Genomic DNA, 17,650 nt, shown 5'->3' on the forward strand with positions numbered 1-17,650 from the left:
TCATGAGCAGTCTGATGATGACAGAGGTCAGAAGTGAGCTGTGACACGTCTGATCTCATGTCACACCGCCCCTGTCCAGAGCACTGAGACGTCTCCCGTCAACAGGAAGTGACCCGTATCTGACGGGGGCTGCTGTTGGCCGATCATGTGACCGCTGAAGCTTAGCGGGTACCTGTGCCGGCATCAGCCACCGCAATGACAGCTACAGTGTGTGTCGCACATACAAACCACATCCACATAACAGTGACAGCAGACAGACAGAGAGAGAAAAACAAAGAGAAAACTGGCAAAGAGAGAAAGACACATACAAAGGGAGACAAACAGACAAAGTAAGAGAGAGAAGTAGACAGGAAGAAGAGAAAGTCAGACAGAGGATGAAACAGAGGAGACAGACAGACAGGTGGAGGAGAGAGACAGCTAGAGAGAGATTATACAGAGAGACAGACAGGTGGAGGAGAGGAGACAGACAGAGAGAAGAGACAGAGAGACAGACAGCTGGAGGAGAGAGAGAGACAGACAGGTGGAGGAGAGAGACAGACAGAAAGAGAAGAGACAGACAGTTGGAGGAGAGAGAGAGACAGACAGGTAGAGGAGAGAGACAGACAGAGAGAGAAGAGACAGACAGCTGGAGGAGAGAGAGAGACAGACAGGTGGAGGAGAGAGACAGACAGAGAGAGAAGAGACAGACAGTTGGAGGAGAGAGACGAGACAGAGAGAGAGATGAGACAGACAGGTGGAGGTGAGAGACAGACAGAGAGATGAGACAGACAGGTGGAGGAGAAAGACAGACAGACAGAGATGAGACAGAGAGACAGACAGGTGGAGGAGAGAGACAGACAGTGAGAGAAGAGACAGACAGTTGGAGGAGAGAGACGAGACAGAGAGAGAGATGAGACAGACAGGTGGAGGTGAGAGACAGACAGGGAGATGAGACAGACAGGTGGAGGAGAAAGACAGACAGACAGAGATGAGACAGAGAGACAGACAGGTGGAGGAGAGAGACAGACAGTGAGAGAAGAGACAGAGAGGTTTAGGAGAAAGACAGATAGCGAGAGAGAAAGAGAGAGAGAGAGAGAAAGAGAGAGACACGCATACAGAAGCAAAGACAGATGTGAGGAAAACGAGAAACAGACAGGAGAGGAAGAGAGTGACTTAGACATTGAGGATGAGAAACATAGAGACATGCGCAAGAGAAGAGACAGAATGGCAGAGGGAGAAAGACTGCACAACAGCTTGACCTCGAACCCTTATAATGACATCACACACACACACGTTACTTGTTTTGACTGTATTTGTTTCTGTCTGTTATGATTCAACAGCCTTTCTGGCGTCACTGGGCGGTGTGTTCGGGCCACACGTGTACACACTTCATGAATAACTAGTACACACACAAACACAATCATCTAAATGAAGACACGTCACAACTTCTCGAGATTTGACACAAAGCTGATTATAATCATTACAAATATATTATGAATCATCGTGTCAGATTGGGGACGATTCTGAAATCAAAGTACAGCCGGATTCAGATCTCCTGTAAGATGTCAGCAGGGAAGAAGCCGAGCTTGCGTCCAGTGCTGACCTTTAAATATCCGTTCACTTCTTCTCCTTTCTTCACTACAATCTACACACAAAACAAGAGAAATCACACTGAATATTGTCTCAGACAAACACTTCCATCACGCTTCATGTGTGTGTGTGTGTTTACCTGGTCTTTTTTCAGCGTTATTTGGCCCATTTCTCGGTTTCCGACGAAGGATCTCGTGACTTTGTACACAGTCTCTCCCGAGCGCACACGGATGATGAAGTTGGCAGGCACGAAGCCGGATTTGTCACCAACCTTCCCCTGAAATACAGATTTAATCAGCATTCAATGAACTATTCATAAAACATGGTGGTGCTTGAGGAGACCCCCCCTTCCATGTAAGCCCTTTGAAAAGCGCTGTTTCAATCTAATACATTAGTATTCATAAAGACAATATCTTCTCATTTAATTCTTCTCAATAGAAATGTTTATACAGATTTTGGGCATACTTGTTGTGGACAAACAAAACACGCCTCCCAACAAATCATAATTTTCCCATTTATCATCTTTTAGTATCAAATACAGTGACATTCAAGTGTCTAGACATGTGTTTTGACTTACTCTCCACCACTCCTCATTGGAATCATCGAGTACCGTTATACGATCACCTGGACTGATGACACACTCACACAGATATAAATACAACCGAAGACAACAAAGGAGTTTAAACAGGACAGCATTGTGTGAGATAGATGTATATGTGCTAGTAAACACTCACTGGACATCTAGGTCATCTTTCTCTATGGCTTTGAAGCGATACAGGGCGAGATAATAATGAGATTGAGAGAACACGCCCGGTTTGCCCGGCTGAGGCTTTTTGTTCTGTTGTGAAAGAAACCCAAATCATAAACCTTTATCCATATATTTTCATAACTGTCAACATATTAAGTCATTTACATTGTTACACAAGGCATTGACACGTTTTATTTATTTCATTATTTATCTTACGTCACACACATTGAGCATCTCTACTCTCTAACCTTGTCATCTGCTGCTTTGTCTTTTTTCGCCACTTCTGGATTTGCTACGGACAGAAAAACGACAAACTTTTTTCTTTAAACTTTGGCACGTTTTCCAGCAGTTAAGGGATTATGATGTTTGCCTGGTTGTTATATGTTATCTGACCTGGCTCTCCAGCGCCCTCTTCTGCTTTAGGCTGAGACTCGTCTTCCTCCATCATCATCTGGAAAAGAAAGAACACAGAGCTCAGAGTGTGACATCATCAGTTAATATGAACCTGAACCTTGGCTCTCCTGCTCACGTGTTTCTTGTCTTCAGAGTTCTTCTTCCGCTCCTTGTTGGCCATGATGACACCGACACGCAGCGTCTCATACACGGGATCAGTGCGATTCGACTGAGCTGCAAAAACAATTCACATGAGCTTGTAGATTTTAATTGTGCAATGCAAAAACTTGAAGTGAACGATTTCAAATTTGCGCTCACTTTTGTATCTTTACTGGCTCGTTCTACATATATTATATTCAAGGACTTCGCTTAAATGTACAGTGAATGAAATTTAGTGCCATCTAGTGCTGAGGGTGTGAATTGCAACCAATGGCTCATTCCACCGCTCTCTTTCGAAGCACTATAGCGGCTGACACGGGACAAAGATGCCGTCACGTTTTCACTTCTTTCCCAAAGAAGATAACCTATGTACGAAACGAGCTCTAAAGTTTGGCCGTTTTGGGCTACTGTAGAAACAAGATGGAGAATTCCACGGAAAGGGCCCTGCAGTGTATGCAGATAGAAATAGCTCATTTTAAGGCAGTGAAAAAAATATAACGTTTCACATTGTACGGTGAATGTTTTTTGCAGACGCAGCGGTAAAGTTTGCATATGTGTGACTCACAGAACGGAAGCAGTTCTTTAATTGTGGAGTTCTGTTGACTGCTGTAGAGAGGAGAACTGTACGCTCGCCTAAAACCTGGAGGCTGAAGAGAAAGAGAGTCGATGACGTTCCCGCATTGAGTTTCTACGCTACACAGCAAAAAAAGTTGCTTAATCCATACAGCAAAATAACAAACTGCCTAAAAACTAATATAAGATAAAGATGAAATATAAGTTACACTCCTATTCGAATGTTTACGACAAAAAAACAATTGTGTAAGAGATGTTCCATGTTTGTCACTCACTATTTTGCCGAAACAGCGCTGAAGCTGCACGTAACTCACACACTGATGATGAATGCTGCTCTTACAGTTCTTACAGCGCAGAGCAAATTTATTATTGTCTGAAGACACAGAGAGAGACAGAAACGTTTACACCTTCACAAACACATCACGGATCAGCTCGACCTCACATGACTTGTGAACTTACGCACGATCATCCTCGCGCACACATCACAGAATTTGGGTTCCCTGCAGTAATGGTCTTTAAACTTGTGCGGTCTGTCGTTTACGGGCTGAACCGGTTCTGGGGGGGCCGGCTCCTCTTTTTCCTCCTCTTCGACCTCTTCATCATAGATAAAATACACCTGTGAACACACACACACCGTATTTGTATCTATACAGGCCCCAAATGACATCAACAGTAAAGTAGTGGAACCATAACACAAAAAAAATCTCTATATACATTCTTCTGAAATAAAATAATCTGTGAGAAAAACAGCAGCCGTCCCCTTTAACACCGACCATTTTTCTTTAAATAGATCTACTGCAGGACAGAAACAGAAGCTCACAGAAGAACCAGAGAGACGCAGAACACATGGTCTGAACGAATTCTTTACAGAACAGAGGATTACAACCACAGAAGTACAATTACCATCCCTGCATCATGTTTCCATCACATTTCTGTTAGGTATAAGGATGATGTCAGAACCTACTGTGTGGTCTTCTTCTCGGAGCACATTGTCTGGTGCAGGAGGATGGTCGTGAATATCCAGCGAGTCTTTGTCATCCTGACTGTAAAACATATAAAGACGGAGCTGACAGTGTTAATAGAAACAGAATTTGTTAGGACCTGAAGACAAACAGAACACACACAGTTCCCACAGTTATTGATACAGGGGTTTTTGGACCATGAATTGGTTCTACATTTTTTTGGACATGTCTGAATTTGACAAAACTACACTGAAAACGTCAGACCTCTTAACTTCTTTCTAAATGTATAAACTAAATTTCTTCTTTTCTGTTGGCTCAGTTAAAACTACAATAATGTGTCAGAAGAAAACGTTGAGTTGAGGTGAATGATTTTTATGGACCTATTTTAAATAAAGACATTAGCGATTTTAAGATCAAACCTTTGTAAAGATATTTATTTTAAACGCCAACATTTTTAGTGTAAGACTGACCGTTTACGGGTCATAATAGTTGTGTGAACTTCTGTGAATGGGAGACTACCACAAAATATCTTTTTTTGCATTCTCATTTGCTCAAATAGCAGTTTTCACTACTTTAAACAAAATAAAAAATAAAAAGATTGAGTCTGATAACGGCTGCCAAAAGAGAGAATGTCAAATTTAACGTGACTTACACCCTTGCATCAGCATTAGCAAAATAATATTATACAAATTATAATGACATAACGTACATATACATATTTTTTAAAGTCCCAGTCAAATTGCAAATCACAATGCCTATTTTCACGAAATACACGTTTTATTGTAAATAGTTTATCAATGTCTTTCTCTTTTAAAAAATGCGTGTTTTCCCCCTCATAACCTTTAGTTAAAATCTGAAAAACGTACTTCCTGTCATCTTAAATGACGTATGTTAGACGGCTCGGGAGGAGCATCCGTTAACTCCTCCCCTTCAAACTTCCAGTTAACTGGACTTTAAAATATTTAAAACTGGAGGATTTACGTCTAGTGTCAAAAGTCCATCGAGGCTCCGTGGAAAAGTTTTAATGGTCTAAAAATGTGCTTTAATTTTACGCAATATAACGTAACTGTCTCGGTTATAGTCAAATGTGAGCATGTTTTGTTAAGCAGTCCAAATATCTTCAAACGTCTTTGTCAGATTGTAATGTGGTTCAATGGACTGTCTCCAGTTCAGAGATGCTTTTGTGTCCCATGAGCATTTGTCAGTAAATGAACAGCATGTTTTAATGGTTTAATAGAATAAATGTCACACGATGACGCCTGAAACGCATGTTGAATTCCAACCATGGAGAACTCCACAGATATCCTTCACTATGAGAAGCCTGTTGTGAACAGTACGGATCAGTTTTATGAATGACAGTAACACTCACGAATCAAACTCGTCCATGACCCACAGCGGACACCTGCAGTACTGCTCACTAACCAGCAGAGAAACAGTAACTGCAGAGAAGACAAGACCACACATTCATCTGATACCACTTGACATCTTCGTTTGTGCCAATGAATATTACATGTTCAGTTTGTTAAATAAACCTTTTTACAATATGGTTCCATTTGTCAACATTACTACATTATTTAACAAACTCACAATAAACTAAAACCTCTACAGCATTTCTTTAACGTTGTACATGTTTATTCCAACTTTTCTTACTTTTTCAAAAGTTGTACCTGGTTACATTAGGAAATGCGCAGTAAATAAAACTATGAACGATTATATTTGTACAAAGATTAATAAATGCTGTAGAAGTATAGGCTATTGCTTATGCATTAACCATGTTGCAAAGTTATTAGAAATGTTTGTCCTAAATAATCCAACATGAGGGCTAAAGATGCCTGCGTTCATGTATAGGTCAAACTCAAATGAATACATCAGCGGTTTCATTACATTATTTTAATGATATTAAAATCAAGACACAGCAGGAGGTGAATTGTGTATGAAGCAACAGGTCAGTTTGAACACATTTCCAAATACAAGAACAACAGCAGCACAACTCTTTCAAGGTTATGGTCTTCATTTCAAGTGAAGCGCACGTCTCTGAGAGGCAGCTGACCAACTCTTTAAAGATGAATTCATACCTGTCAATGGATCCAGAAGCTTCACTGAAATCACTCTCTGTCGAGTTCATCCGTTTGCTCTTACCTGTGAGAACACTGATGTTCTGTTGGAGATCTTTACTGGAAGCTTGAGCTCATCTTCAAATCAAACCACTAAGTCATGCTGGTTAGACCGGAAGAGCCCACGGTGTTGGGTGGTCTCCGGGGGACAGCCGGCAGCAGCTGGTGGAGTCCATCAGCAGTCGTGTGTGGATTTGAGGGAATTTCGGGCAGTTGCACCTGTCAGAGCCGTACAGCTGACCGTGTGAAATCTCTCTGGACCTCAAACCTCATAGACCACAGTAACGTGTCATAATGTTCAGAGCATGTCACTTTATAAAAAAGTCTAATGGGTTTTACATTTTCATCTCGAAAAACAGCGTAACACGTTTTATTTCAACACATTGAGGATGGAGTCGATAACCAGACATTCCTGAAAGACCATCAGCCCCAGTTTATGCGGCTTTTGACTCCAAAATCTAGTGTTCTTACGACATAATCTCACAGCAAAACCCAACTATTTTACGATGTGGCTAATTCGGATTATTGTACGATTTGATTTCACTAGTAATCATTCGATTCACAACATACAAATTGATACGAAAAGCCGTCACTTAAAGTTATAAAGTTTCTCATGAAAGTTAGGAAAATACTGTATTGCCAATCAGACTGAATTATACAGTCACACATATTTATATTCCTTTACACACATTTATGCTCCGAGCAATTTGCAAACATGAACATCACACATTTGCACACTCGAACAACATTGTACAAAAGCAAACTCTTTGGATATCTTTCAGTAATCTTTTATATTTTTAAAAACAAACAAAAAATAACAGATTAAATGGAATTTACAGTAGACATTCGCAATCATTGTGCACTTTTTAAATACCTCGATACTTTCTGCACAGCTCAACGTAAAACACAACGAGAAGAGGCGAGGGGGGTCAACTTATCCACGGGAAAATAATCACTGAATATATAGATTATTCCTTATAATCCTTACATCACTTATATAAATATACTGAACCGAGAAAAGAAGCTTTCGTCTGAGCGAGGAGGGGGTAAAGAGCGCAATACAGAAATCCACAACAGCGTTAAGGCTAAACAGAAAGCAAGAAATGATAGAAAGAAAGTGAAGGAGGAAGAAAGAGAAGGTGAGCAGGCGTAAGAGAGGTTATGAGGAGAGAGAGAGAGAGAGAGAGAGAGAGAGAGACAGACAGACGGAGATCTAGATGAAGTTCTGAGGTGTAAGAGGAGTGAGTTGTCGTCTCAGTGCCAATATTAAAGAAAGAGTTCACCCATAAACAAATCTCATGTTGTATTACAGAGATGAAATGCTTTCTTCAGATCAACATAGATGACGACGTTCTGAAAATTCTGTCCGTTCTTTTCCACATAATCAGAGTTACCATTTACCTCCATCACTTTGTTTAAAACGGGCCAGCATATTTGACAAACAAAACGTGTTCCACTGAAGAAAGCAGTTCAAGATTCGATCCGACAAGTAAACGACGAAATCCCTTTTGAGTAAACTGTCTCTTTAACGTGTGTGACGCCACACATCTCTGTGCTATGTGTGCTCTTCTGGTAATGATATAAAATAATTTAAAAAATCCCTAAAGAACATCAGAACGATCTCATCCCTTTGGCGTCTTCATCTCTCTCTCCCTCTCCGGACTCACTGCGAGCTCGCTCTCTCCAGCACGCGCAGGTCATAGTTATTTTTCGTGGCGCGCAGTTTGAACAAACTCCCGCCGCTGTTGTTGAGTTTGAAGGAGGCGCTCTGGGCGGCCATGGTGTTGGGGAACACGGCCACTACGGTGTAGAGGTGCGCGGGGTCGTTGTTATCACATCTCCCTCCTCCGGGACCCCGGGAACACTGTGGATCTTTAAGCCACTGTATCTTGGCACCGCAGTGGAAAAGCTGGTTAAAGAGCTTTTCCGCCTCCGGACGTGAAATTCCCTCGGGGAGGTCGGTCACCTCCAACACGCGACTCACCACTGCAAGGAGACACAAAGAGATAAACCGATGACTAAAATGTCGACTGGACCTGATTTCATAAACAGGACAGTGATTCTGATCTTATGGGTCATTTGTTTTCTTATGGAGGCAGAAATAATTATGACTTGTTAAAAGAAAGATTATGGAAACAAATATGAACCTAAAGCGATGAATAATGCATTTAATAAGTAAAGCGGGTGAATTCTGACTTTACATCATGAGGTTGTATGTGTATTAGGGATGTAACGATTATAATGTGACGATTCAAGCCGGTTGAGATGTTATTTGAATCGCATTACATGTTTTGAACAGCAGGGGCCGCTGTGTTTACTGCGAACTTGGAAAATGCTGGATATGCTGTTATTTCTTAAAATCCAGGAAAAGCACAGACAAAGACTTAGTTTGTTTATATTAAAGAGACTTGTGTATTATTCATTTTTTATTTGATTTGGACTTTTTATTTGACATGGAAGATATTTAAATTTCACAAAGAAAGCATTTGAGAAATAATAAAAGAGCAGTTGTTCCTTTCTAATTTGTAAAAATAAACCGTGAAGGAATCGTATTGTGAGATCAGTATCGTGAATTGCATCGCAACCTAAGAAAATCGTTACATCCCTAATGTGTATATAAAGCGTGTCTTACCCACGTCAGTAGTTCCTAGATCAGTAGAGGCGGATTTAAGTGTTTGTCTTTTACCTCGAGCCCCGTGTTTCATTCCACCTTGACTCTGAGCAAACACACAAAACAATGTTTTGACACACAGTCAATAAAATAATGTAAGACTTAAAAACAGAGAGATTCAATTAGGCAGATCCTTAATCAAGACATACTATGTTCTTTGAATAAGTAAATGTAACATCCAGCGAAAGCAAACACACAGTGTTTGTGAGGTGGTGATACTTTTATTTTTAATCTGATCAACATCTTCATCACCAGTAGTCAAATCACATACAGACTCGCACACGAACACACATATGATCGCACCTGATGGGAGCTGTAGGACTGGTTGTGGTTGTGCATGATGGGTGGAGGACACAGACTGTACTGTAGAGGCTGTCCCAGTAAAGAATAACGTGCATCTGCAGAGACACAAACATACGGTCATCATGACAGCTTTAGGACTGATTGTGGTTGTGCATGATGGGTGGAGGACTGAACAACACACCAGCAGTCCAATGTACTTTCTTGATGACATGAGATACCAAAGCGTTCTCAGGCGCCACCAGCTGGTTGCTTACAGAAGAGCACCAGGTATTATTATTTTAGCTGGCGAAAACGTTTTGGTGGATGTCGTTTAATTGATTAGTTTATTTGTAAGCATATAGCCTTTTAGAATCTTATGCATGATGCATTTGTGAATCCGGAGGAAAGGTTTCGGGAAGGACACAAATTTATCTGAGCTTTAACGTTTCATGAATGAGGCTCATTATGTGCACGGTGACACCTAAACATTTACTTTGAAAACAAAAATACTTGTCGGTCAGTACAACAAACTTAACAGAAAAGTTAAATAGATTAAAATACAAGAAAATGCAAAAGAAAAGGCCATAAATATCTCTTAAAGCAGGTGTAACCATAAACTGCAGCACACAGCACGTGTACCTTGTGCTGGCCCACCGGGCCGGGGGAACTGAGAGATGAGAGGCAGCGGACCGAGACCCGGACACAAACTGTTCACACTGCCAGAGGGAGACGGAGCAGGAGACTGTGTGGGAGACGCCAGCGGAGTGCTGATCTGAGTGCTGACCTACACACACATATATATACAAACATACAGGGGGGATGACTAATAGCGTTAAGTGTAAAAGCACTACATCTGCTCCACCTTTGCATATTTACATGAGCTGCATCAGGGGTATGCAATGTGAATGAAATGAAACGATGTTCAGGAAAACATTTATTTGATCTTTTTGTTTACATTTTCAACGCAAAGATAATTTTCTCCAAAACAAAGTTCATTCTAAGTGTTCATCTGCTTTTTGCTTCATGCAAAGTTTCCAGAATTATTACATTTTTGCTCACTTTTAGGGATGTAATGATTCACTGTGAGCCGGATGAAAATCGATTGTAATATGTGAACGATTTTAAATCGGTTCATGTTGTGAACAGCAGGGGCCGCTGTTTTTTCCTGCACACTTGGTTAATGCGGATATGCACAGACAAAGTCTTAGTTGGTTAATATAAGGACAGTCAACTCATTCTGTACATTTTTTTTAATAAAATAAAATTTTGAATCAATCATTACATGCCTACACACTATAGTTCATTTATTCACACTTAAAGTGAAAGTTGCTTCAGTAAAAACACATTTGAACTGAAATACGTTTCTTGACACATAAAAATGATAGATGGGTATTTATTTTAGAAAGGGGGTCCCTCCCGAAAAGTTTATCTTATTTGGGGGGTGCTTGGCATAAAGTTTGAATCCCACTGCTTGACATTATCCTAAAAGCAAAGTGGACATTTACAGGGGCGCTTAAAATGAATGTTTTTGTTTTTACATACAGTCTGATCAGATGTGTGTGTATCATACCTGTGTCTCCGGTTTGCTAGGTCTCTGCTCCATGCTGTAGTATTTGCAGGTGTTCCATTGCACCAGTGGAGGATTCTGGGTAGGCTGTGGTCCATTTGGAACACTGAGCTGCATCACCATCACACCAGGCCCGGGGGGCGGGACCCCTACAACACATTTACATTTACATTTACATTTATTCATTTGGCAGACGCTTTTACACATCAAAATAAAAGCTTATAAACAAAAACTGCACAAGAAGTGTGCAGTAAGACTTCTGCGATTTCACTGCGTTGATGTGTGGATCCTTCTATTGAAAATGCAGCTGTATTAAATATAATGTGAATACCTGAATACTGCTGTTGTATTGGCTGAGGGCTGCAGGGTGAGGTGGACTGGGTCATCTGGTACTGGTCTGAACTGGGCGCCTGCAGGTAACCCACAGATGGGCTGAACACACACACACACACACACACACAGTCAGCTTCAATCTACACAAACTTTTGTCATATAAAAGTGATTTGTGTCTACCTTGAGCTGTTCTGTTGCGTGGGGGTCAGGACACCGTAGTAAACAGGCATGGGCGCAGCGGTTGGCATCCCACCCTGAACCGACTGACCCGCCGGAACCATCACTTGCTGCTGATACTGCGGCTGAACCACAGACTGACTCTCATTGGCTACAGGCACCTGAGAAGAGCACACAGCTTGTGTGAGTGTCACACACGTGCGCACACACACGCCTGATGTCAGACACACACACCTGATAGGAGGGCATGGGGGGATACTGGACCATCATCCCTGTTATCTGTCCATTCATGCCCGCGCGCTGCGTGTTCATCATACTGCTGCTCTGTGGCTGCTGAACTCCCATCATGCCCTGATACGCAGGCTGCTGATTGGTCATCATAGGCTGCAGAGGAGCTGAACAAACAAACAAAACTCATGTGTGATGTGTGTAAGAGTAGTGTCTGAATGTTAGCACGATGTTAGCAATAAAAGCTTTCGACGTGAGATTGAATGTTTGTAGTGATGCTGACCGGAGGGCTGTGCTGGTGGGGGCAGAGGCTGAGAGCGCTGCGCGGGGTACGACACCTGATGAGATATGGAGCGGTACTGCTGGCCCGAATTAGGATACTGAGCGCCTGTGGAATAATACTGCACCTGGATCTGAGGAAAAGAGAGGAGATGAAAGAATGATTACGCATGGACATACCCAGCATCACCTCTGACATCCAGACCGGAATTCGACCGAGAATAAATTTCTTCATTAAGCACATTAAATAAATCCTGCACAATATTACTGCAGCTCTGACGCTTTGTTTTACTCTGACATTATACGTTTCTACTGCCATTCTGCCAACTTCCTGTTCTTGTTGGCAAGAGATTATTTAAAAACATTTTACACAGGAAATGAGTTTCCATTATCACCTTGGGATTGTAGCGGATTTTCACAGATTTTTGTGATTTACTCAAGAGTCGACAAACCATGCAGTTTATCCATCCTGTTTTAGTTCATTAAAAGCCGCGAGATATCCAGAGAAACTGAAAACTGTCACACCACACAACAGGTGTTAGACATCCTACCTGCTGTGGGGGCGGAGGAGGCTGCATGTAGCCCTGCGCAGGTGGCGCTGTCTGCAGGATGGGCTGAGTAGGAGGGGGTTGGGGAGGAGGAGGATGCGGGTGGGTTGCAGCAGGCTGGTATCCGGAGGGTGGAGGGGGCATGATGTAGCTGGGCTGTGGTGGGGGATGCTGGGATAGCACGGTTGGCGGAGGCGGGTACAGGCTGGGCGGCTCCTGGGCCTCGCTGGAGCCCTGACGACTGAGAGACATCTGCCTGAAACCTGGAGTCAACTCATCTCCCTGACGAAAGAGAAATAACAAAATACTTGAGAAGTCAAACTCGAGCGTGAGAGAGGTTGGGAACGAGGTAAAAGAGGAAATATACTGATAGCAGTGTAGTAGTACCATGCTGTACTGCTGGGTAGTAGAAACAGGCAGGATGACCTGAGGGCATGAGGGGTTCGAATAAGACACAGCCTGCGCAGATGGCTGCAGAGAGGCCACCGGCTGCAGAGCACAGATAGGAAAAGACGTTTAGAAGGAAGAAAACGGAAGCATGTTTGAGGGGAAACAGCAGAAACGTTAGTTTACTTGATCAAGTTTCCAAAATACAAACGGAGTACAGTGAATATTTATAATCCAGTAGTTTAGGAGTGTGTGGTCCTCACCTGAGGCAGCATGTGATTGTGGCCGCTGATGGCGTGCTGAGTGTGTACGTGTGCGTGTGTAGGGGTGGGCAGCAGGGCGGTTTGTGGTGGCGGGGGCGGATGGTTCTGGGTCTGAGGGGCACTGGATGGGCAGTTAGGGGGGCATGGCAGGAGACCTCGACTCTGCTGGGGCGGCTGAACTGTAGCGCAAACATCTTGAGTTACTGTAGGAAGACCTGCGAGACACACAACACATCCATACATGTAAGATCAGCTTATTTATGATCAATCCATTTGTGGTTGACTTCTCACATGTGCGAGAGCCCCTGGTGCTGCCCTGTGACCCCCGGCTGCCCAGACTGTCTCCTCTTGTGAGGATGGAGATTCCACTGAAGCTGCTGGCCTTGGTGACCGGAGGTCTCAGCGTGCGGTTGGAGCTGTCGGAGTCTGTGCTGCTCCACGGCCGCGGCTCCAAACTCTTCATATCGGAGTCTGTGCTGCTCTGCCGACTGCTGGACGCCCGGCTGGAGCTCTCCCGGTTCCCCCTGCGAACGAGAGGAGACACTAATGCTATTTCTGAATAGCAAACATGCATGCATCACAACGGGAGCTCCACACAGACACGTACCAATAAAAACACGATAACCTGACACAACTAACAACATCCTGATGAGAGAAAGTGCTTTGACTAAACACATGAACAGAAACATGAGAAACACGGAGCAGGGCTGCACCACACAGGCACCGAAAGTGATTGACGAATCACAGTCTCTAACTCATGCAGTGATGAAAACGCTCAAACATTTGACGCATCACTATTGCTCAAGTTCTGAGTTTGACATCATCTGTGCAGCCCTACGACAGATATAAACACACACACACACTTGTGTTACCGATGGCACACGTATACTATACAAACATCAAACCAATAATCAATCGATCAATAAAAAGTAATCTGCTCCATAGCTCAGAAAATGTTCAGTGCATCACGTGTAGCTGCTGAACTTTATTAAAGCTGCAATACGTAACTTTGGCTTCTACCAGCACTTTTATTTCAAATGTAAGACTGCAGGTTACTTTATGAGTTGTGTTTATGTAGGTTGAAGTCAAAGGACATCAAACTGACATTTCCTGCAAAACCAACAGCTCAATGTATAAATCATTTTCATGATCTCACCGTTGAGAACTGGGATTAAGAGGTTTTAATATCAAACGATTAATCGCATGCAGAATAAAAGCTTGTGTTGACATAATGCATGTCTGTGTACTGTGCATGTTGATTATGTATTCATACACACATACACGCATATATTTAAGAAATGTTTATATACAATTTACATTTTGGCAAATATAAATAAATACATGTTAATGTTTCCCAAATATGTATACATGTAAGTGTTTATAAATACTAAATTCATATACACAGTACAAAGACAACTGTTCCAACTCAATACATTTTTAACCCCAAAAAAGTTATAAATTGCAGCTTTAGACTAGCAAACACATACCGTTCTGGTCAAAGTAGAAGCTGAGTTCACCAGTATCATTCATAAACTATAGATTATACAGGTTAAATGAACAAAAGATGATACAGAAACTGAAGGACCGTTATAAATTGCATTACACATTAGCATTCTGTGTATAGAAAACAAAAAACTACAGAATAAAAAAACAGGAAAGAAAGTGTTTCTCTCTGAGCCGACACAGTATATGGAAAAATATTACAAATTTGCTACACCAGCAGAAATGCTAAATTCAATCTATTCCAGCTCAACATAAGCAGACAGAATGACAAAGACTTCCCATAATACTTCTGATTGGGCCAAACCACATAAATACAATGTTTATTCAATGTCATCGTATTTACTTACAAACAAAACATTCAACACAAATATTCATTTTCTCAATGAAGCAGCGAGTATTACAGCCCAAGACAGAATACAGGAACATCTCCTCCTAGTAAACACTGAGCTGACACACGCACGTCTGTTATCAACACGCAAACATAAGGACTGTGAAAAATTTTACCAGAACACCAAACAAACCCCTGTGATGTGTGTTTGTGTAAAGAAATGAATGAGCTTTCTAAAGGCACGTCTGCACTGCCTGTTTTAGATCTGCGCTCACTGCAGACACACAATCTGCATCTCAAACACATCCGCTATCTCATGAGCTCACGCATCCGATCTCTATAACACGAATACACGCAGACGCTCAGAAACGCAATACTAGCGTTATATTGTTTCAAAGGTAACATGAGGAAACATCACACACTGTGTTCCAGCTCAGCATGGCGACTGACAAATCAGGAACATCCTATTTTGTAACCATAACAACAGGTCAGGCTGGGCGGTGTGACGATATATTTAGACGTTATAGGTTTTGCTGTTGATTTATCCACACAGATATCAGTGGACAGGAGTGCTTTATGTTATATACACATAAATATAAGACTAAGATATGAGGATAATACAGATGTAACGTAAAACAGGGTTCAGTTTAGTTTACAGTCGAGAAATGTTCATAATTCATAAATATTAAGTTGTAAAAGAAAAACTACATGAGATGAGGTGCCTTTCATTCGTAAGGCCACCAAAGGTATAACTGACGGGAAAATAGACCATTGTTAACTAAATTGTAAACGATTACCAACCAATCATAATACAGAACGCGTCACTGATATAAAATGAGTCATACCACCCAACCCAAGAAACCGAGCTACCGCAAACACAGACTCACATCAAAATGCAGTTGCATATCAGAGAGTGCAAAGATGGTTTGTCTATTTCCAGAGAGACTGAACCACACAACAGCCATGCACGGGCCCCTAGCAAGCCCAACCGTGCACTGAGCCAACGCAAAGCAACACACGGTCACCACGGAGCATGGCAACACACATCAGAGAGAGTACCTAAAGATCTGCCTCCTCTTTTGTGAGGATGAAGAGTAGCCTTCAGTGGACAGTCTGCAGGGGTCACATTGAAGAAAACAGCGGCCGTCGGTTACAGAAAGTGTTTGTTTGTGTACGAGTGCGTGTGTGGGACGTAAATAAAAACTACAATTATCATCTAAATCTATTTGAGTCCTGATTTTAAAAAACAGAAATGCAATTAAAACGACATTATCATGATAGAAGAGAGTGTTTCAATGTTTACCATTAAAGGAGCAATGCTATAGATATATATATATAACCTTATCCAAAGACAATGCCATTTTTGGCAACGTTGACATACTGATGGGTTAGTAGCCATAACGAAAACAAAGCTAATATAATGAGAAATATTAGGCGCAGACAATCCTGTTTTAGTTTTGTGAAGCAAACAGTGAGGGAGTTGTGTGCTATATTAACTAGCAGTGGGGGTCAGTCATAGCCGGGATAGAGAAAGACAGATTCAGTGAAGCTGTTGTCTCACCTGTTCTCAATTATGTATCCGTTCTGCGAGGACTAAAGAGAAAAAGACACACAATAAATACAATTTATTGGAAAACTACAGAAACAATATGATTAGAAACAACAAACACACAAACAAAACCCTAGCACCATCTGTGAGCACACGTTTAGTGTGGATCTGCACATACGTCTCATAAAAACTGTGGCTGAATTAGATTTCTACAAGCTAGCCAGCTGAGATGTTGGCGCTTACTTCTCGTGCAAAAATGCGATCTCTGACACGCTGATACTCTTCCTCTCGCTCCTCGATGGATTTACTGCGACGGCCGTCCTGCAGTGGCACGCGCATCTGAGCAGAGTACAGAGATTTCACAAATATAAGAACGAAGCGTAGCAAAGTTGTCATCTATTGCAAACAAGTGTACAGAAAGGAAGAAGGAACATCTGGAACACAACAGCATACAGACCTGATTATCATCTTTATCCATGCTGGCATCATCTCTCTTCAGGATGAACTTCTTCTGGAAATCCATGTTCCTCTCGTCTTTAATGTGCTCAGAAAACCTTTGCTCTGGTCTGAAACACACAGTCAGGGCCTGAGATTTATTTCACTATCGATCCTATGGGGGACTGAACGATTCATTGAATGATTTGTTCGTGACAAAACACGATTTTCTAACCGCAAAGACTGCGATTATCTATGGGGATGCACAGTTTGATGCAACCGTGCTCGAAGCTGACCAGTACCATCTCAAAAGCATTCAAATTCATGGAAAATGCACAGCTTTCTCCTTTTCCCCAAAGTGCTTGGGACGGAAGCTTGCTCTCTCTCGTAGTGACTGCCTGGGAGTGAAGACAGCGTGTTGGACCACATTCGCGTCTCTCTCTATTTTAGCATGCTTGCTGCACGTCTGTATGTGAACCATGAGCAGTGGCACAAGATTTATTTTATAATTGTCTAGTAAGTTAACAGACAGTGTTTAAGTGTCTATGTGTTTCTATCATATGTTTATTACAGTAACTGCAT

General features: G+C 42.0%; 2 protein-coding genes across 2 annotated transcripts in view; both read right to left on the bottom strand.

Moving 5' to 3' along the window:
- Window positions 1-1,525: 1,525 nt before the first annotated feature.
- Window positions 1,526-6,529, bottom strand: stac3 (SH3 and cysteine rich domain 3; the record flags this gene model as incomplete). The annotated part of the gene is made up of 12 exons (XM_079461060.1): window positions 1,526-1,624; window positions 1,709-1,846; window positions 2,147-2,198; window positions 2,304-2,407; window positions 2,566-2,609; window positions 2,711-2,768; window positions 2,847-2,944; window positions 3,435-3,516; window positions 3,718-3,815; window positions 3,902-4,058; window positions 4,407-4,485; window positions 6,480-6,529. 12 exons carry the CDS (start codon window positions 6,527-6,529, stop codon window positions 1,526-1,528), a joined length of 1,059 nt encoding a protein of 352 aa, XP_079317186.1.
- Window positions 6,530-7,290: 761 nt separating this feature from the next.
- Window positions 7,291-17,650, bottom strand: part of r3hdm2 (R3H domain containing 2) — a 32,601-nt gene continuing 22,241 nt past the window's right edge. The window contains 16 exon segments of the mRNA XM_079459921.1: window positions 7,291-8,504; window positions 9,151-9,235; window positions 9,493-9,587; window positions 10,111-10,255; window positions 11,042-11,187; window positions 11,370-11,470; window positions 11,552-11,709; window positions 11,783-11,943; window positions 12,060-12,189; window positions 12,607-12,885; window positions 12,991-13,092; window positions 13,254-13,468; window positions 13,545-13,777; window positions 16,646-16,677; window positions 16,877-16,972; window positions 17,091-17,199. Of these exon segments, the coding sequence (XP_079316047.1) occupies window positions 8,182-8,504; window positions 9,151-9,235; window positions 9,493-9,587; window positions 10,111-10,255; window positions 11,042-11,187; window positions 11,370-11,470; window positions 11,552-11,709; window positions 11,783-11,943; window positions 12,060-12,189; window positions 12,607-12,885; window positions 12,991-13,092; window positions 13,254-13,468; window positions 13,545-13,777; window positions 16,646-16,677; window positions 16,877-16,972; window positions 17,091-17,199 (2,410 nt within the window). The 3' untranslated portion in view covers window positions 7,291-8,181.

This window comes from Barbatula barbatula (assembly GCF_947034865.1).
Source record: "Barbatula barbatula genome assembly, chromosome: 7".
Taxonomy (NCBI): domain Eukaryota; kingdom Metazoa; phylum Chordata; class Actinopteri; order Cypriniformes; family Nemacheilidae; genus Barbatula; species Barbatula barbatula.